General features: G+C 40.9%; 1 protein-coding gene across 1 annotated transcript; it reads left to right on the top strand.

Annotated features, from left to right (window-relative positions):
* The first annotated feature begins 1,359 nt into the window (after positions 1 to 1,359).
* lin28b (lin-28 homolog B (C. elegans)) lies at positions 1,360 to 20,964 on the top strand. Its single transcript, XM_073492340.1, has 4 exons — positions 1,360 to 1,517; positions 2,329 to 2,519; positions 15,223 to 15,410; positions 20,655 to 20,964. Exons 1-4 carry the CDS (start codon positions 1,508 to 1,510, stop codon positions 20,962 to 20,964), a joined length of 699 nt encoding a protein of 232 aa, XP_073348441.1. The 5' UTR covers positions 1,360 to 1,507.
* The last annotated feature ends 238 nt before the right edge of the window (positions 20,965 to 21,202 follow it).

The following is a 21,202-nucleotide window of genomic DNA, read 5'->3' as shown; positions in this document are numbered from 1 at the left end:
GTTAGAAACATGAGCTTAAAAACAACATGTGCATGCATGGAAAAGCATAGAAAAGTGAGCATTGCATTTTTATTGTGTTTATAAGTTACTCTGGTCCCAGGTAAAGGGAATTCAGGTGTCTCACTGTGCTATTTTAAGACATGAGTTCATTCAATCAGACTCTAGAAACCAGGATTCTTTATAGGTTTGGAGTTAGGTATTTTGTTTATAGATTAAAAAATAATACAGACAAATGTGCTCTCAGTGTCGTATTGGTACAAGTCTGTAGTTTGGGGTAGAATAAAACAAAGCTATAGACCAATGTGCTCTGTGTCTGCATGTCTTATTGGTTTGAGTGTATTCGTCTGGGGTAAAATAAGACAAAGATACAGAAAAATGTGCTCCTGGTCTCAGTGTCGTATTGGTACATTTGAGTCAAGTGTTCTGGGGTAAAATAAGTCAAAAGATACAGAAAAATACACTTTTTGTCTCACTGTCTTGTTGGTATGACGGAAAATGAGCAAGGATATAAACAAATGTGATCTGTGTCACTGTGTCGTAGTGGTATGAGTACCAAATCTTTTAGCTTTTGGATATATATATATATAGATTTAATAGTTTGTGGTTTGGACAGAAGTTATTTGTTTGCACTGCAGTGTGGTACTCATATGTGACTCCACTGCACTGGTATTTATGGTATCTTATGAGGCCATGTGGGCTCGCCTCTGACTCAACAACATGCAAGTGAAGAAGCATATTTCTTTAAATCTTTTCACATGCTGGTTCCAGCTCCATGAAGCACAAAATACAAGAACACACACTGCTGCACGTCCATGCACACTCTTCAAACTTCTTGCCTTTTTTTTTTTTTAATTTTGTCATGTTTGTTGTCTTTTCTCCCGCTGCTATGACTACACCAATCTCCCCCAAAGGAATCATTAAATTTTAATTGAATCCCATCTAATCTAATCTCACAGTATAATAGCCTTATGTAGCTTCACCAACCCCCTTATGATACAGTTCTATCCGGCTGCTCCACCAAAACGCAGCACGAGCACAATCCAACACTGTGATTGTTTTTCTCTCACGATCGCGCGATGCTGGCGTGAATGCTGCCGCGGGGTTGCGAGTCCGATTCCCTCCATCTCCCTTCCCCTGGACTCACAGGGCAGAAATTAGTAGCAAGAAAGCATGTAATTGACAAAGTCACGTGTTCCCACTACGGGAACGGGCACAGCCAGCTCGAGAGCGAATGAGAGCGAAGGAGAGAGAGGGAGAGAGAGACAGAGGGAGGCAGAGAGAGAGAGGGAGAGATCAGTACAGAGGTGGTGCGAGTGAGGAAGGGATTGGAAGGGAAGACAGAGAGACATGACAAAAATATCAAAAGGCAGAAAGCACGCCGTACCATGCGAGCTAAATTGGTGACCGATGGGATCGAGGATGTCGGATTAATGGTGACTACCGCAGCCCGTTTTCGCAGAGGAAGCTTCTCTATTGCAACTTGGGCGCAGAGGGTCCGCGGGGAAACATGGCCGAAGGTTATTCTGCAATTATTATTTTTTTTTCTCCCTATTTTCTGCTCTTAGTTTTTTCCTCCTTCCTATGTGTGCTCGCGCGAGGAAAAGGGGAAGGGGAAGGAAGGAGGGAGGGAGAAGGAGAGAGGGAGAAGGAGAGAGAGAGAGGGTGGAGGTGGAGGGGGACAAGGTGCAACGTTGATTGTTGTTTCAAACCTTTTAAAAAAAAAAAAAAAAAAAAAAAAATACAACTAGATGGACCTGAACCGCCCCTGCCGAGCACCGTACCCTCGCCGTGTTTCGCTGCGATAAGACCCGTGCATGGCGAGGGTGCTGGCTTGTGCACACTCGCAGGGCTCGAGGAGCCATGTGTACACCTGCCTTTCGGATCTCGTAGCGTACACAACTCCAGATGCACGAGACAAATATCCGCCACAAGTTGCACAGACCGAGCCCGAGCCCGAGCCCCCTGGCCGTGCACGGATCCGAGGCGGTCATCTGTCACGGAGGAACTTTTCCAGGCTCGATTCACGCCGGATCACAGCACCACGCGCCCCCGTGGTGTCGAAAATACTAGTATAGGAAATTTCTACCGGCCCTGAACTTCACATAGCCCGTGTTTGCAAAGTGGAGGGGATTCCCCCCACGCTTCTTCTTCTTCTTCTTCTTCTTCTTCTTCTTCTTCAAGAAGTTCTTTACGCAACAGAGCCCATTAAACTTATATAAACCTGTATCTCCAGCCACCCTGCATGCTGTGTGTCCTTGAGCCTGTAAAATGTTCTAACTTGCTTCTCATGTGCCCCCACCCACCACCACCTCCACCCTCTTGTTTCAGGAGGGCCGGGTAAAGGTGGCGGAGAGGACCCCGCCAAGTCCACCGAGCAGGAGGACCGGACTCGACCTCAGATCCTGTCGGGCTCCGGCTTCTGCAAATGGTTCAACGTCCGGATGGGCTTCGGATTTATCTCAATGACCAGCAGCGAAGGGAGCCCCGTCGACCCCCCTCTGGATGTTTTCGTCCACCAAGTAAGTTTGACGTCGACAAAATCAAACACACAAACCAACACCCCGAGGAGTAAACCTCTGCTTTGTGCTGCTGCTGCTGCTGCTGGTGATGATGCGGTGCGCCCTGCTCGGCCTCCTTTTCCCCCAAAACGTGTTAAAAAGCGATCAGTGATTGATTAGTTTGATTCCCCCCCCACCCCCCCAACAATTTCACTGTCAGCTTCAAATCCCATCCTGAAAGAGACCCGCAGGCCCCCTTTTATTTCTCCTGCAGCCACATTGTATCATCCGGATGTTTTGCATTACCCAACACGTTACTGTGTAATCACACGTTGTCCACGGGCTTGGGGGGGGGGGGGGGGGGGAAAAAAACATGCTAAGTTTCCTCTTTAAGCCACATGCGTCCAGCTCTCCCCTCCCTCTGCACTGTAAAGGGAAGGGAGGACATGTCGTGTGGCTGTGACACGGTTAGTTTCACACTTGGCCCCAGTGGACAGCAGAGCTGGCCTCACATCCAGCCAGCCAACATGTCTGAAGAACATGTTTAGGTAAATAATAATAAAAAAAATAAGGTCAAATTGTGCCTTATGGTTTGTGTTATGTGAGGCTGCGTTTGGCCCCTTGCTGTTGTTTTGCTGCTACATCCTTATTACATTTTGTGATGTGGAGCCTGGCCTGCTCTCCACCGCATGTTCTGTTTGATTTATTGTGCGTGGAGTTCATGTCTGAGGCCTTGTTTTCCACTTATTCTGCAGCAAACAAAGAGATGTAGTGGAGTCCTCTCTGCCTCCAGTCTCCCCTCTCTTTTTTACGGTCCTGTAAAGTGGCCTTAAAATACTTGAAACGAGGAGAGGCATTTTCACCATTTCATCTGACACCCTCCTCTAGAGGTGTCTTTATTGTGGGCTCACTGGATGTTGTGCTGCTGAACCGGTGGTGGGGAGGAGGAGGAGGAGGAGGTGGGGGCGGGCACATCAGGGGTCAAATGTCAGCAGTGATGTAGTGGTGAATAAAAAAAGATGGGGCCACTGGTCAGTATCAGGCAAACTAGTGTGTTGAGGAGTTATAGTTTCACTAAGGCAGCATTAATTTATTTCCTCGTCGGCTTATTCTGGTGAAACTTTGATGGTGTGATTTTTAAAAAATATTTTTAAGTTGCGTTCCAGTAAAAAATAGAAAAGCGTTGTTGTGCTTCAGTTTCACATGAATACGACAGTTTGCAGTGATGAGATGGGGCTGATGTTTCTCTGATTTGTTGCGTTCACCTCCTTTTATTCTGGTGTTTTTTATATATTTTAAATGATCCATAGCCTGTTTTTTCTGATCATTATAAACATACTGTGTAACCTTGACTAAAATGTTGCCATCATATATAAAATAATTGTAGTTCTGCAGTGAATTTGCTGAAGAAAAGGGTCACATTTAGAGAGACTTATGTTTAAGCAATGTGTTGACCTTTGCTCCATTTGTTTCCATTGTCATGGCATTGATTATCAGAAGTCAAAAATACTTTATTGATCCCTCAGACGAAGATTGGGTACGTTACAGTTGCCTCTCCTGGAAAAGAATATCACGCTATAGATATAAAGAAGATATGAATAGAGAAAGATAATGAGACAAAAGAGTAAAATATAAAAAAGTACAAAAATATAAAAATAATAAATAAAAATATGTGCATTGAAGCTATAGTATGTGACAACTTTGTATCCATATAAATACTAGAAATAGAGACGTCTGCCCCCATTGTAACAAGTGTACATAATATTGCAATATGTAATGATTGACAATGATTAAAGGGGCACTATGTAGTTTTTGAGAGGAAATTAGTATTTACAATATTAAAGAGGTAATAATACAAACTCAGAAATGTATTTTTCCATAACTGGATAAGCAAGCTGATCTCAGAGGAAAATAAGGTCCCTGTTTGAAACTAGAAAGGTGGCAGGGTCCGCCAAATATAAACAAAGTAAAACAGTATGAAATCGTATTGTTCCTCTAAGGTCAGTCATGAAAACGAGTTTGTTTATTTAGTTTATTAAGGCATAACAGACCTTTCTCTTCTGATTTAAAATGTCTTTCCCAAAATTACATAGTGAACCTTAAACAATATAAATAAGTGCTACTTATAGCTGCAATGATTAATACATTAGTCGATAAAAACTATTTTTACAATCAGTTTGTTGATTCAGTTATTTTTCAGGCAAAAATGTCAAACATTTGCTGCTTCCAGCTCCTTAAATGTGAGAATTTGCTGCTTTTTATTTTCATTCATGCTTTTAAATGAAGAGAATTTGGGTTTTGGAAAAAAACAAAGAAGCAGTTGGTCACAGACTAAATGATTAATCGTGAAATTAATCATCGATGAAAACAGTTGGTGCATGGATCCACGAGCACGGCTCATCCGGCATCAAATAACGCACGTTAAATTATTTTTGTCAGTCTTTATTTGCAGTTGCAGTTAGATGCAGTTTTTCACATGCGATCTCTGCTGCGAGTATTTGAAATCAAAGAGAGGCTAAAAGGAGAGTGCGCATTGCAGCGTGTGTGTTTTATATATTTCTGATTGATACTTCCATATTGTGGCTCCATCCACTGCATCTGTCTACATACTCCTCATGGCCCCTAATTTCCCTGCTGGCCGGAGATGTTTTCGAAGAGATGGAGAAAGTGCTTGAAGAGCTGTGCATAAGTTGGCAGTTTGTAAAAGGATGGAGAGGACAGAGCAGACTGGTGCCATGCAGGTGTCTGTGGGAATATGCATCCAATGCTTGATGTGGTTCGAAATGCTCAGTCTTTACTAGAAATATAGATATTCAAGGTGTGGAGATAAAAAATAGTTGCATTTATTAACTGTCAGTTACAACTCTGTATAATGATTATCTTAAATTGTGTGCGGCTAGTTGCATTTTCCATGTTTGAAAAAAATGCAAATTGTTCCACAGAACCCCTTATAGAAGAATTAACTAGCATACAATGAATCTTATGTTTACACTAGTCCATTTCCCCCCAGCGTTTCCAGCTTCGTGTTTACAACAATACAGCTGTCATTTAGCACAAAGAGCAGACAATATGCATTCATAAGCACATTGTCATATTGAATGCAAAACACGCCATTCCTCTGCCAGTATTTGCATTCATCTGTACACTGTGTGTGTCTCTGCTGTCAGCCTGCAGCCAGTTGGACACATTGATGCTAAGGCTGCACGGTATGCTAAGAATTATTTTGACAGGTATTATGACTGAGATTAGTGCGGGTGATTTTTGCATCCCGATTTTCATTCTGACTGAGAAAACTACTTAAGTCGTGATGATTTACCAAGCCAGCATGCTTTCTTATAGGGCTGCAGTTAATAATTACTTCCACTGTTGATTATTTTCCCTGATTAATTGATTAGTAGTTTGGTCTATACAATGTCAGAAAATGGTCCAAGAATTGAATTGCCTAAACGCGTCACCGTGGCTGATGCACATTTTATCCCCCCGAAAAACATGTTAAATAAGATGTGTGTAAATACTACCGATTCCAAACAAAAAAAGGTTACCACCATTTGTTTATGCTTTATTCGTGCAGGAAGATCTTATGATTTATGACTACGTCTTTAAAGATTCTTCGATTGTTTATCACCAAAAAAGATGTGTGTCCTTTCTGTGATGCAATAGTAATATTTGTTTCCCAACAAAAGTGATTCCAGTATGTTGTAGTGGAATTTTAGGTAGCATTTACATCATTAATAAGGAAATAATACAAACTCAAAAATGTATGTATAAGAAATATTTATGCGATATATTTCCAAACCGGAATAAACAAGCTGTCCTCGGACTGTATTTAGGTCCCCAGAACGCTGAAGTGAGAAAGGTGGTTCCTGCTAAGTAAATGAATGAAATTGTGTTGTCCGGTTTGTTTATTCAGTTTGAGTCTTTAGTTTGAGAATACTTAGATGATTATCGGGATAGTATTTTTTCTGATTTAATCGATTATAAAAAATAGTTGGTGATTAATTTAAGGTGGCAGCTAATCGATTAATCGTTGTAGCTCTATTTACTTGCACCTAAAGACCAAGAAAAAAACATACTGTTTTGTCCCAAATTTAGCTTTTATCAAACAATTGTAGCTTCTGGGATTTGGATATTGTGATTCCGATAATAATTCGATCAGCTGTTTGGACTTAATCGATGCCGTTTCATTATGTTTAGTAAATGTTGAATTAAAATCCTGCTCGTTATCTTCTGTGTTGCTACGGTATCCAAATCCTGTAATGAGGAATATTTCTGTTAGGATATGAATACTTTAACTCGGTGACTTCCAAGCATGCAGAGCAGCACAATAGAACAGACTTCTGTAATGGCTGTTGAAAGAGAGTTTGGCTTCACACAAAGGTCATGAAGTATTCTGCATTTATGGTACAAGGTTAGCTGTCAGTTATAGTGCAGGTTTGTTCCTGCATAACAATTATTATGTATGTGCCACCAGAGAGAGACAGGAAGGGAAGAGGGAGCATGAGGACAGGAGAAAGAGGAGGAGTTTTCCTAGGAGAGGGAAAAGAGGAGGGATGTGGGAAAAAATAAGTGTTGGTGAGGGGTGGTGGTGGTGCGGGCGGGCGGGCGGGCGGGGGTGGGGTGCTGGTAGCCGAAGGAGGAAAACATGAGCGAGAGGTTGGAAAAAGACGAGTGAGTGGAGGAGCAGGAGGTAAGAGAGGGAGGGCGTATGAGTCAGCGAGAGGGTCCCCGCCCGACCACGAGTTCTCTTCCTGGGAGGCCTCTTCATCAGGAGCTCCTATCTGATCACTTCCTTTCTGGAAGGTGTGTGTGTGTGTGTGTGTGTGTGTGTGTGTGTGTGTGTGTGTGTGTGTGCGCGCGCGTGCGTGTGTGTGTGTGTGAGAGAGAGAGAGAGAGAGAGAGAGAGAGAGAGAGAGTAATTAAGCTTCTTCACCCGCTCTACTTCTCTGCTTAGTGATTCCACACACACAGCTGTTTCATTATATCTGTTTGTCAACCTCTTCTCTACCTGGACTGAGCGTTTTTCTGTTTGTGTGTGTGTGTGTGCGTGTGTGTGTGTGAGCGTGCGTGCGTGAGTTCCTGCTGGGACACGGGGGGTGCTCTCTCCTCGGGCATTCTTTAAAAAGAGGAATTTCTTTAAAGACAAAAAGGCAGGAGCGTTGGGTGGGGTGAGGGGGTGTGTGTGTGGCGGTGAGGTGGGGGGCTGCTTGCCCTTTGTCGGTAATCAGTTTGAAATGTTGAACAGTTTGCTGCTGCTGCTCTCCTGAAACCTCCAGAAGAGTGTGTGTTCAATTTATGGAGCCAGCGAGTGTGAGTGTGTGTGGCTCTTTACTTTCTTCTCTGAACCCCTAGGTTGTTGATGTCTACATGTGAACCGTTGTAAGATGTTTTAGGTTTTGAGTGTGTGTGCACGCGGGAGAGAGAGAGAGAGAGAGAGAGTGAGTGTGTGTGTGTGTGTGTGTGTGTGTGTGTGTGTGTGTGTGTTTTGTGTAGCGAGGTTAAAGTGGGCCCCTAGTGAGATTAACCTCTGGTCCGTGTCACCGTTTGGCATGCAGGCCCCACCCATCTCTGCCTCCAGATAGCCAGTATCAGGCTTTGTCTCTCCTGCAGCAACACTACCCCCCCACCACCCCCACCTCACCCCCGCACCTCCTCCAACCGAACCCACCCTTCTCTTCTGCACATCAAAAAATGCAAAAGAAGAAGAAAGACCAGTCATGTGACTTCCTTTTGAGGAGCTGGCCACATACAGCGGAGATGATTGGTAATTGGAAAGGTGGCGGAGTAGAGAGCAGAGCAAGGGCTAAAAACAAGTCGCAGTTCACCTGAAATACAAAGAGAGCGCCTACACAGTGTCGGCTGTGTTTGCTCCCTTCACATTATTTAACTTCATTTGATTTTGAAAATCCAAACAGGCTGAAACATTTAGCGAGAAAACATTAATTAAAGCTGATGCAAACGTGGAGTTATGTTCAATTTTGTCTGTTTCTTAGGAGACGAAATAATTCATCTGGCTTTGAACAGACAGAGCTGCAACTAGCAATTATTTACATCATTGATTAATCCACAGACTTTTTTCTGTATTTATTGTTTTCTTTTAAAATGTGTAAACTGTAAGTTTCCACAGTCCAAGATGACTTACTACATTTTTTTTCTACCAGAGCCAAATATATTTAGTTAAGAATTTTTATGAAAAAGTCAAATTTTGTCACATTTAAGGTGCTGAAGCTCGAGAATGTTTGGTGTTTTTGTCTTGAAAATTGACAATTGGAAAAAATGGATCAATTATCAAAATTGTTGCAGATTAGTTTCTGGGACATAATTGATTGGTTGACTAGTCATTTCATCTTCAAAACAGATAAAAGAAAAAAACACATTTTAAAGAATATATAAGAAATGGTAATGCCAATGTGTAAAAAAATGTCTGGAGAGATTTCATTTGTTTTAGACAGTGTTTGAAATGCGTCAGTGATATTCTTTAATTTCACAAATTCTATTTAAAAAGGCAGAGAAAGAAATAAAATAACTTCTCAGATAAAAAAACATGGTTGTCATTAAGCATAAGACACTAGATAAACCTGTTTTTGATCATATTTTGCTCACGTCAATCTCTTCATATCAGTCATAAGCAAGCAAATCAGCTAGTAACCCTCATCCCACTTCAATTATGTTTGACCCTTTTATGCATCATGTTCGTGCTTGTGTGTTGAATTCTGTGCCAATGTACAAAGAAGGGAAAAAAAGTACTTGCTGCTTTTTGCTGCAACAAAATCAATTAGATAATGATTTTGATTTAACCGTGTGCAATAATAATATTACACAGCTAATACAATTTAAAGACAAATACAGTTAATATTGAAAGAGGGTGTTAATGCTGTACCATGTGGTGCAAGTTTATTGTTTAGCCCCCCAAAAATCGACTCAGAGCCTTTTTAATTCTCAAACCTGTTTTATACACAGTATATTTATTATTATAATCGGAACCAAAACCACAAAAAGTTTGGAACACAAACAAGGGATTCGACTCGTAGCTTACAATGTGATTACCTTGGAACAGATATACAGCTGAGAATAAGGCCAAACAAAAGTGAACAAATAAAGGCAAAGAATGGTTGAGAACAAAGAATGGTCAGGACTGTAGTGGACGCTTGTATGTGCAAAACACAAATGAAAGTCTGTATAACACTTAGGGTTGACGTGATTTACTGGTATCAAGGTATACCGTGTTATTGTACTGTGTATATTTGCTTGAATTCTATCACATTATCATTTATATGAAAAATATGTGTATTTTGAAGTTTCATGTATTTTCAGGACACAATTTTTTTTGTTCAATCAAAAAAAAAAGAACCTTATGTCGTCATTTCTGTTGTGATTGTAACTTTTAATAATATTAATGATAATAATAATAATAATTGTGTAATAACGTATACCGGGAAATATATTTGTGATATTTTCATACCGTGAAAATCTCGTACCATTGCAACCCTACGTGCAAGTCTGCAAAGTATTTTAAGTTGTAGACAATACAAATGTCCAAAAGACTTAACGAAGAATTAACATGCATATATGGAGTCGATGAATAATTTCCTCTGAGTTGGTGTCACCTCCTTAAGTGGTTATTATTGTATTTTTTGAAAGAACACAGCCATATGTGTAAAAAAAACAAAACAGATCTTCTTTGTGACTGTGCTTCTGTTCAGAAGGGGTCCAGTTATTAGCAGGCGGTGTGTTTTATCACCAGTCACCTCAGCGAGGTTCATTTCCCCTCTCGTGCTGATAAACGTAGCAAGATGATCTAGTGCTTCCTCCCCCAGATCAAATATTTGCCCCAGTCATAATCGGGGGTGTTGGATGTTGTTAATTTGAGGCAGGGGAAATGTGAAGGCTTTTAAGTGTTTGATGGGGGTTGGGCAGGGTTCAAAGGTCAGGGCCACTAATGACAACGTGTTGAGGAGGGCTTGGGTGTCAGCGTCATAAGAGCGGCTCTGTTGGTGGTTTTCATCGGCGTGTTTGTGCTTTTTTTTCTTCTTCCTCCTCTCCTCCATCCAGCTTTCTCTCTCTCCTCTTTCTTCTCTGGTTTATATGCATCCTGTTGGGTTATGTCCATCTGAGCTGATCTGGCCCAGCTTTGTCCACTTAGCATTTCCTGTGTGTAAAAAGCTACTTAATGGCACCACGCCACATGGTGACCGCCATCTCCGTCACGCTCACCCCTACACACACACCCCCTTTTTCTCTTGCCACGAGCACGATCGAGCGCGCGGCTCTGCGTGGGCCACCTCAGATTTAAAGCATCCCATAATTAGCCATTCCATAGCCGGTGGTCGCCACGGAGAGAGACTGGTGGTGGTGGTGGAGGGCGGTGGGTGTCCTTTCTCCGCTTCCCCATCCCCTCACATTACAGCTTCCTGTATCGATTGCTGGGCCTGGTGATGACGAGGGCCTGGCTGATGAAAAGGAGGGCTATTTCTATCCAGGATGCTGTATTGATCGCTGGCTCCTTCCCACACACAACCACACACACACATGTGGAGCTATAGGAAGATATTTATTACATATAAGGAAGCTCGTAAGCATAATCAAGCCATTTTACAGTGTGTCGGTATCCATTTTGTTGGCTCGGTTTCTTCAGATTTTAGGATGACAGTTGCTGTTAAAGCGCTGAGAGCTGGTGTGGTCCGCCAGTCGGGCAGGGGGTGGTGCTGGGATGGTTATACCACTGACCCCCGGATTTCTGCAGCTGACCTGTGGGGCTCCTGATCAAATGGGGGTTTTGTTCCTGGGCTCCCCCCAGGTCCAGCCACTGATCAGGAGTTGCTCCTCCATTGGAGCTGAACAGAATGCGCTGGAGGCATTTCCATGAACCCCCTCCTCCTCCTCCTCCAAACTCCCCTCCCTCATCCACCACCCCCCTGCTCCAGGCCACTCCTCCATTTTGTTTTCTCCCTCTCTCCCTCTCTCTCTCTCTCTCTCTGACGTTCTCTCGTTCCCTCTCCCCGGCCGTGCCCTTTCCTGACCTCTGTGCGTAAACTGAAACGGGTCAGGACACCCGCCAGGTCACTCGAGAGGAGGGGACTCGGGTTACAGGTTCTGATTTGTGAAGTTTTTTTTTCTTTTTTTTTCTCACACACGTTGACGCATGCATACAACAGCACACCCACACACACACACACACACTCTCACGTAAATCCACATGCTGCGTTTCATTACGTAATTGTGGAGTTGTTGCGGGCTTCACGAATGAAACTCATGTGAGACATGAAGGCATGAGTGTGACACCACCTCTTACATGTTGGAGATATGTGTGTGTGCGTGCGTATGTGTGTGTGTTTTCCTGCATTTCTGCAGAACAAAAGGGGTTGTGTGGTTTCCTCACTGGTGCATTGTGGGCATTGACGGGGTTGGAGAGGGGGTAGGGTGCTGAGACAAACCACTCAACTTTGACCTGGAGAGACAAGCTGCTGGTGGACTGAAGACAGGAGAGGAACAGGAAGAGCTCATGTGCCACACAGTCTAAAGAGCAGTTGATGATTATTCATCATTATTCAGAATGCGTGTTGTTTTGTGGGGGATGGGCGCAATTTTTTTTTTTTATTTGCTTTGTACTGATTTCTGCCGCAGGAATGCCTTTCAGTCATTTGGATGGTCTAATGATGGTAATCATGAAATCAATTTGTGTTTTAATTAGAAAACAGGACTCAGACTGCTTGAGGTTTGTTGTTTATAAAAATACAAGGCCATCGCAGTTTTATTTAATAAATTGAGTCTACCAATTCATTGTTTTTTGCAGCACAGCATTTTGATATTGATCCTTTATTGGCTGCATAAAGCCACAAGCTCAATTTGTGACTCACGTCGTCGCCCCTTCTGTTTTATTCCACCCCTTACATCTGTTGTGCAAAGTCTTCGCCTTCGCTCGTTTCCATTCCCCGATCCTCGTCCTTTCCTCAAAGCCAAATCCAATACCTGAACGGCCCGAAACGGACAAATCGTCCATCAGCAATCGACTAGAATCAAAGGGGACCCTGGCTCTATCCTTCACAAACTGCAGGGAGAGAATCAGAAATGACGTCTGAGGGAGACAGAATGAATCTGAATGTATTGAACACCGGCGTTATCCCAGCTATTTCCCCCTCTTATAAACTGTGGAAAAAGCGTGTAAATAAGGAGGAAGAATGGCTCCAAAGAAGTTTGATATTAAGACAGTTTTTAAGAGGAATAAACCCAAATTAAATCTTTTTATTAACCATGTTTAATTTGTTCTCATTTGAAGCACAATTTGCTTTGATTCGGTGTGATATCTGTGGAGTGCCTTTTGAATTTGCAGCTACTTGTATTGAGAACTATTCAGGAAAGATGTTCCAAAAAAAATAAATGTTACAAAAAACCTAAATATAGACATTACTTTGAAATTAAATGAAATAAGACAAATACATGTCCATGTCTGTATTTGTGTTGGGTATTACCCATTTTAACAGTGGATGCTGTATATTTCATGGCTCTTGATAAAGAGTTTTAGTTGCAAAATCTGAAAATAAATTGTATCAGGCTATTCTTTTCTTTTTAATAAAACGTTTTTTTTTTTGTCCTTGAAACAAAACTTTTATTCACTTATGGAAAACCAAGCAAACTAATTTAAGTCACCTAAACTTTCAGAAAATAATGTTTTTAAAATGTAATTCCTTTAAAGATTTATTTAATATAAGCTTGTGAGATTGAATTATATCCTGAAAAGCTTTCATGCATTATGTGGAAGTCTTGGCCTATTTTACATCATTACATATAATAAGAGTTGTATTTGATTTAGAAAATATCATAAGAATAGATTTCTTGTGAACATTTTGCAGTGAGACGGCATTGAAGTCATTTGTGTTATGACTTTTAAAATCAGTACTAATTGATGCAAAGGCAATTATTTAATTAGGATTTTACCGTGTTCCTCCTTTTCATTTATTAATTGTTTTATTTTATTTTAAATTGTTTATAAAAAAGAGCGACTTAAGGAAACAATTTGACTTTTTTTCGGGTTTGTTCTCAGAAGCATACAATGAACCAGAAAATACTTTTCTTTTTCTTTTGTGTGCATTTTCTCTCTCCATGCATCTCCCTTTGACACATTTACCTTTATGTCATTGTACAGAAGTAGTCTGACAGATATTCATCAGAGCGCAGCGAGTTCACATACTATTCTTAGTTTGTAATTAATTCACACTTCTTGATTCCCTTTCCATCTTCTCACTGTTTTATACATTCCCCCTCTTTCAGTCTCTTACATATTCATTTCAATCTAATAATAGACCACCTATAGAGGCTCTTTAGCTTCCTGTAACTGCAGACATATTGTAGAGAATTTGCTGCTGAGAACATTTTCTCTCCTTCCTCTAGTTTCACATCTGATTCCCTTTGCTCATTCATTTCTCTTCCTGTCTCCTACACATCTGTCTCTACAGCAGAATTCACAGATAGCCTGCGTGTTATTTTTAGGCCTCGTTGTATAGTAGGTAGTAGGTTTGCTCTGCGCACTGCGTGCTTGTGTGGGTGTGTTTACCTACGCCGAGATCCACAGGGCTCGCTGCGATTCATGAAGGTCATGGATGCACTGCATATCAGCTGTACGTTTTGTGCGATCAACAAGACATAAATCATTGTCCGGTGGTTATGTAGTAACTAAATCAATTATGCCGATCATGCCGATAAGACGGATGGTGGATGTTGCTAAGAGAAAATGATTGCACGGGTGCGACATGCTTGTCTATTCTTCCTGCAGAAGGAATAGGAAGTGGTGCCTGTGCGAAAAGTAGATAAAGGGAGTACAGCAAGGACGCTATGTGTGAGATAAAGACTGTCATGGCAGTTGGTGCAAACCACATACAGTCAGTCCGCCATGTTTGAGGTGATGCCTCTCTGTGTGCAGTATGTGCTGCTGGATGTTGTGCTCGCTGCGTGCAGCGAACGCCTACAGCAAAGTTCTTGGTGTCGATACGTGCTGCTGCTTCTTTGACAATTATTTAAGGGACTTCTTTCTTTTTGCTCTCAGACAGCTTTTCAATATTTAAGTTCTAAATGAGCTCTGACAGGTGTGGGCTTGTATAACATTAAAGCTGAGCTTTATGCTCTGCGGACAGGACATAAGAACTAAGGCGTTAAATTGAGTCTTTTCATTGAAAAAAATGACCTTTTCTGCTCGAGACAGAGGCTCTCTGCACCTTTCACAAGATAAAGCATGCGGTCTTTGTCAGTTCACTTCATCATTCAAGGTTATATATACCCAGTGGAACCAGTCATGATAGAAGAGTCTACTTTTTTATACCATTGTGGATATAAAGCCCTTTAAAAATGACTTGTTGGAGATATTTGAATTGCCTTTAATCGTCTCCCAAATGATTTGGCTCTATTCAAGGACATGTCGATGTCTACAAAATGAATGACTCAGATGTCCATCGTCGTACTGCTGTTACAATGAATTGAGCTCTTACATTTAAGTAGCCCATTAGAATATTTATTATATCCTCTTAGATCGTCGCAATAATCACTCCACAAAAACGGGAGTAACTTTATGCTTTCATGCTAAAATTAAAACCATTTCAGCTAACTTTGATCAGACTTTTAGCCTACAACAATCCTTGCATCCCCTGAACTAAATACAGTCCCTTGTGTATTGTTTTTCATCTTGCTATAAGCGCCTGCCACTCTTTAATGGATAATTGCTTTTTTCTCCCAACAGAGCAAACTGGTGATGGAGGGCTTCCGCAGCTTAAAGGAGGGTGAGCAGGTGGAGTTCACCTATAAGAAGTCCTCTAAGGGCCTGGAGTCCCTGCGGGTGACCGGACCTGGTGGGGGACCCTGTGCAGGCAGCGAGAGGAGACCCAAAGGAAAGGTCCCACTCCAGAAACGCAAACCAAAGGGAGACCGGTGAGTTCATGGAAAAAATTGAGTGACTGGAAAAATGATAAAAAGGAATTAAAATGATTTCTGTGTCTGCAGAAATGGCTCATACACACACACACACACGCACATCTCACCGGCTTCATCGAACAAAACCTAAATGTGTGTGAGCTTTGTTTCCAGAAAGCAGCGCTGCCTATAGCAGAAGGAGACATATGTTGTATGTACATCTCACCGCAGTGAGCTATTTCTGAGTGGGCTGAGATTATAGATTAAATCTATTCAATCTGCCCGAGTACATGCCTGTTGCTATGGTTATTGTGCGCCATAATAAGGAATTGAATAGAGCACTTTGCCTGCCATTGCCGCTATTTTAAATCAATTTGCCAGCTTTTACATTAGGGACGGCATTAGCACAGGGATGTATTGGGCTTATATGCATCTCAATGCGGCACTAGCTCAATCAATTGTTTTGTCCTCAGCAAAATCCTGAAGGGTGCTTTGCTAAAATCCGTCAGAGGGAGCCATATGGAGCTGCTTGAAAACGCCTGATGGTTGAAGCAGAGGGCGGCTGCGTTCCTCGTCCTCCCTCTGATGGAGAATGACGTACAGCCCAGTATATGTGTTATAGGAAGGCATCACATGACAACAGGGCTACATTTACATTAGAAAGTCCAGCTCTGCCACTCTTTATGCAGCTTGCCGTCACCTCACCACAGCTGCCTCCAGTTTTTAAGGTGTGAAAAGAGATGCTTTTGTTAGAAAGGAGGAAACAGTATCTGGGAGGCAGAGGAGGCTCCCTGATTGTTTTACAACGCTGAATAATTCAGTTTATTTGGGATAATTGATCCAGTGTTAGGTCAAGTGTATCTGCCTTCTACTAAGGTGGTAGCAAGGCAGTATTGGATTCAGAGATGGCAGGTAGATGTCTGTGATGTCATCAGTCTTTGTGAGCGCGCTCCTGTGGCAGTTACGCTGCTCTGACCCCTGCTGGTCACATGCAACCAAGGATTGTGCAGTCCCAGTCTTTACACTGGCGCTCTGTAGTCGCCTGAAGCTGTTTGATGTAAGAATTGTGTTAAGATATTCAGCTTTTGAAATAATAACGGAGGGGATTGATTATGAAAGCAGCAGATTGTTTGTCTCCATCAAAGTGAAACGCACCTCAAAGCTCGACTCTGATATTCGGTGTGTTATTCCTCAAATGATTTCAGCTCTCTCGTCTTCATTAGTGTGGTTTCAGAGGTGGTGTCACCATAAATTAGGGTTGCAACAACGGATAAATTCTGGGCCAGTACATATACGGATTGTTTAAAATAACAATTAGGCCAATTTAGATTTTTGTTGTTGTTAATTTTGTTTTCTTTTTATTTATTGCCCCCTTTTATTCCAGGGAATCAAAGAAATCTTCATTATAAAAGAAATAACTGAACTGTTTAGTTATTCAGCCCGTCATTACACTGTTTTAGAAAGAGCTCCAATTTGCTCATACAGATTTGCAACTTTTAATACAACCTTGCACATGAAATTGTTTCTTTTGCGAGCTGCCTCAAAAGCTTTTTTAACCAGCTATACAACCGCCTACTCGATGAGAAGTATTACTCAGTACTTAGATTTGCCTACAAACTGATGGCAGGGATGTCATGAGCCCGTAGCTCTTGAGGTAACACTTCAAAACAACCAAAATTAATAAATGGTACATTTATAATTAAACTTTATTGATGAGTTATTTCACTGTTAACAAACGATGACATGCTTTACAAGTCATTTATGAAGCAACGATAAGTTTATAAACATCCGTTCCAACTACATAATGGCCATCACAATGATTTGTTTATAGATTAAAGACACAGTATTTATCAGGGGTAGACCGATTATCGGCCCTGGCTGATTATCGGGCTGATATTCAGCATTTTTCCAATTACCGGTATCGTTGATTTATCTGTCAGATTGCTGACTAGAAATAAGCTGATTTAAAAAATGTTCTACTTTGGCTCTGATGAAACATCCTCTCACTCAGTGTCCCGCCCACAACTATATCTGATTGGCAACACGTCACACAATCTGCAAAGTAAATAAATGTATCAAATAAATGTAATGTAAAGTGGCAGAAAATGGAAATACTTGGAATGGAAATAATAGATTATACTTAAGAACAGTACTTGAGTAAAGGTTTATTCCAAAGAGTTTCATTTTTACTACGAATATCGATGCCAAATATAATTTTTTAGTCTCCTTGATTCCTAATAATCTGTATCAGCCCTGAAAAAGCAGTATCTGTTGAGCCCTCGTATTTATTACCAATTTACAAAATTTTATAAACATCAGTTGCAACTTCAGAGAAACAAATGCTAAATAAATGGTTTATGAAGCATTTCATAGTTTGTAAAAAGTGAAATAACTATTAACTAAAGTTTAATTAACTATAAATTTACCATTTACTAATGATATTATTATAAATTGTTAAACCAGCTGAATATTGATGCGACAGTAAATATCAGTCAGTATTGATGTTTGGCTGGTAAATTTGCACATCCCCCATAAACACAAGGTTTTCAAGGCAGTAACCTTTTAAATGAGTTTTTACAGAATACAAATTTAATCTTAATTGATTAGAAAGTAAGATGAAGACGACAACCTGTGCTTCAACATTAATGATTCTTTAATAAATGTCTCATTGCAATGAAAAATTGTTTAGGAATATTTTTGTTTTAGTTACATTTGTTTTATGTTTAGTAGTTTAAAACCTTTAAATCAATTTATCTGAGATAGAACAGTTTGTCTCATAATTACTCTTTGCATAATCTAAGACATACAAAGTGTTGAATTTATTTTTAAGATTTTTGCAATAAACAATCAAAATTAAACCTTAATCCTACAGATGAATACACAATTATTAATATTTTATTGTTTTGTGGTTATGGCTGTTAATTTTACATTTTGAATGCGATCAATCTAGTTGTCATTTTATGAATCCAGGTTGTGAGGACACCTGCTAAACGCATCCTTAAAACTTGCCTCCAGCTCTCAATTATTATACTTTGTCCAGGTTTTACACTTTTAATACTGTAACCAAGAAGTTAACTGCAAACAGGAGGCATTGCAAAAAATATTGAAAATATCCTTCACATGTAATAAACATGCACTCAGGTCCACTTATGTCTGCGTTTGATCCAAAGGCTGATCCAAAGTTCTCTGGAGATAATTCAGCCTGTGTTCAAAAGCAATGAAGACTGAAACAGACTTTAACCTGGCATGATTTGTTTTATGGCAGCCAGTGAGCTATCGTTTCATGATCATGTACGTCTGCTGCTTTCAGCTTCTGCATAAAGACCTCTTGGCTAAATCCTTCAGTTAATATCTGCATAAAACACAGTGTTACACTGGTGTACATTTTATAACAAACAGTGGATGCGTTACCTTTTCTCGACTTTCAGGCCTGAGGTGTGTTACACGTTGCACAACAGACTAATGAATAAAACCCTGAACACTGAAAAGTGACATATTTGTACATCAAGCCTTCAATAAAAGCATCTTGTGTCTAAAACGGCAGAAATTGTCTATTTGATTTGTTGTCAAAACACTTGGTGGCATCCTGACCGGACACATTTGCCTTGACTTTTTTTTTTTTACACTCTTTCAGCAGCCAACTGCTTCTTGTCAGATTTAATAACACTGTGTAGTTTGGCACACCACAGTGCTGCTCTTGTTTGATCCGGAGCAATAGCATGTGTCATACTACCATCTAGTGGTGAAGCTGAGTTGGAGCGGGTATTTCAGAAACGGCTGTGGTTGAAGTGAGGTGGCCATGGTGTATAAGAGAATCCTACAGTAAGACACTGTTTGTTTAGGTTGTGTACCAATTTCACTGATTGTTATTATTTTTAAGTCTACACAGGTTTCCGTAAAATGTCACTTTAGGACGTCATAAATGATTAATGAGCGATGAACTTTATCGCTGGAACCGTTAGTTTATTAAAATATTATTATAGATATTTAGATCATTAGTATCATATCTCACCACATTTAGATATAGAACCTCGCTGATGACACACAAACAGATAAACTGCGTTGCTTATTTTATGTCCTTCTAGAAATAATTACTGGTGGAGTGGGCACAAGTATCGATATACAAATGGATGTTTAACAGCGTTTCTACAACCATTTATCGATAATTTGGGGAGTTGAAATGAAGCTTGTGCCTGTGCACCAGTTTCCACAATGATTGAGATTTATAGAACAGATGTAAATCAGCCGTATGCACAGCTTTATAAATGTGACGAAAAGAAAGCCTATGCGTACGTCTGCCTTGGTGCGTACACAGTTTTAGTTGTGAATCTAAAACTGAGTTGTGAGTTTAATGCATCCGGCCTCTGACGTTTTATGAAGATGCCAGGGTTTCCCCACACCTTTTTTAAACATCATCTTCTACTTTCCAGGCTCAATTCTCTAAATTCAAGGACCGCATAGTTCGAGACACTGATCTAGTTAGTTTACTGTCACAACACTGACAGGTTTCCCTTAATGCTAGCTCAGTTTCGCAAAATATAATGTTCTGACGGACATGAAACTTGATATAAACATGAAATATTGTATTATAATATAATGGAATTGAATCCCATAGTTAAGTAAATGTAGACAGTATGGTAACTGTCAATTTTCATGCCGAGGTAAACCTTTTGCTGCGGCCCTACCATGTCTATTTTCGATGAGCTATGTCTATTTTAAAAAACTTTCACAGGTTTCAAGTATCCGTGGGAACCTTGGGATTCAATGTCTAGATTTCTTTTTTCAAATTATAAAACTGTCTCCTCAGTCAATTGAAATATTATCAAGATTGCAACATTGCCATATTGTAATAGTGCAATCTCCGAGAAGCAATTTATTGGATTAAAATAAAATAGTATCACAATGAGGTACTGTAGAGACGTCTTGACCTACACATTTAGTTCTCTAGATGTGAGAAAACATGTTTGTTTGGCGCAGACCCCAACAAATGTCACATCATCATAATTGTAATAGTTTATTTTTAAAATATATTTAAATATATATATATATAAAGAAAATATATAAATCGTGATGCACAAAATGATTGCTCTCACTAATCGTGAATCACATTGTAATAGCTGTCAAAATAATTGTAATATGATTTTTTTTTTTTCTTCTCCATGTTCTGTTACATGAAACAACAATGTGACAGGGATTTCTTGCTCTTGGATATGTTGGTCATCATCTCACATATTCTGCCTTCCCTCCTTGTCTCCTCTGCAGCTGTTATAACTGTGGAGGTCTGGATCACCATGCCAAGGAGTGTGGCCTGCCCCCCCAGCCAAAGAAATGCCACTACTGCCAGAGCATCACGCACATGGTGGCTCAGTGTCCCCACAAGGCGCTGGCGCCTGCCACAGGCTCTCAGGACCAACATGCGTCTACCTCGGCCTTCAGCCCAGGGACCGGGCCCTACCTCTGCCCCCCGGAGGAGGAGGAGCGCTCCGGCTCGTCCCCCCTGGAGGGCTCCTCCTCCTCCCCCGAGGAGCCCCACACGCGCGGCCCCCGGACCCAGAGGTGGAGGAAATCCTGAGGTGAACCTTTTCACCGCTAACCCCTGACCCTCATGTCTCCCCTCAATCAAGGATACCTAAAGCCCCCCCCTCATCTACCTCACACCTGTGAAAAAAATGGGAGGTCTTGATTTCTTTACTTTTATTTTATTTGTTTTTTATTTTTCTAACCAGCGCAGCTATGGCAACGATCACCGGGGTACAGACGTGCGTGAATGTGTGTGACTGACTCGCAGTCTACGGCAAACACCGCTGGAG

This window comes from Pagrus major, chromosome 22, assembly GCF_040436345.1.
Source record: "Pagrus major chromosome 22, Pma_NU_1.0".
NCBI classification, from domain to species: domain Eukaryota; kingdom Metazoa; phylum Chordata; class Actinopteri; order Spariformes; family Sparidae; genus Pagrus; species Pagrus major.
The sequence above is the reverse complement of the archived record's forward strand: the minus strand, read 5'-3'. Positions and strand labels throughout refer to the sequence as shown.

Bases quoted from the DNA above. Each gene is read 5' to 3' on its own strand.
- lin28b (XM_073492340.1), top strand. The intron at 2,520-15,222 runs GTAAGTTTGACG...TTCTCCCAACAG, and splicing joins TGGATGTTTTCGTCCACCAA to AGCAAACTGGTGATGGAGGG. The intron at 15,411-20,654 runs GTGAGTTCATGG...TCTCCTCTGCAG, and splicing joins CGCAAACCAAAGGGAGACCG to CTGTTATAACTGTGGAGGTC.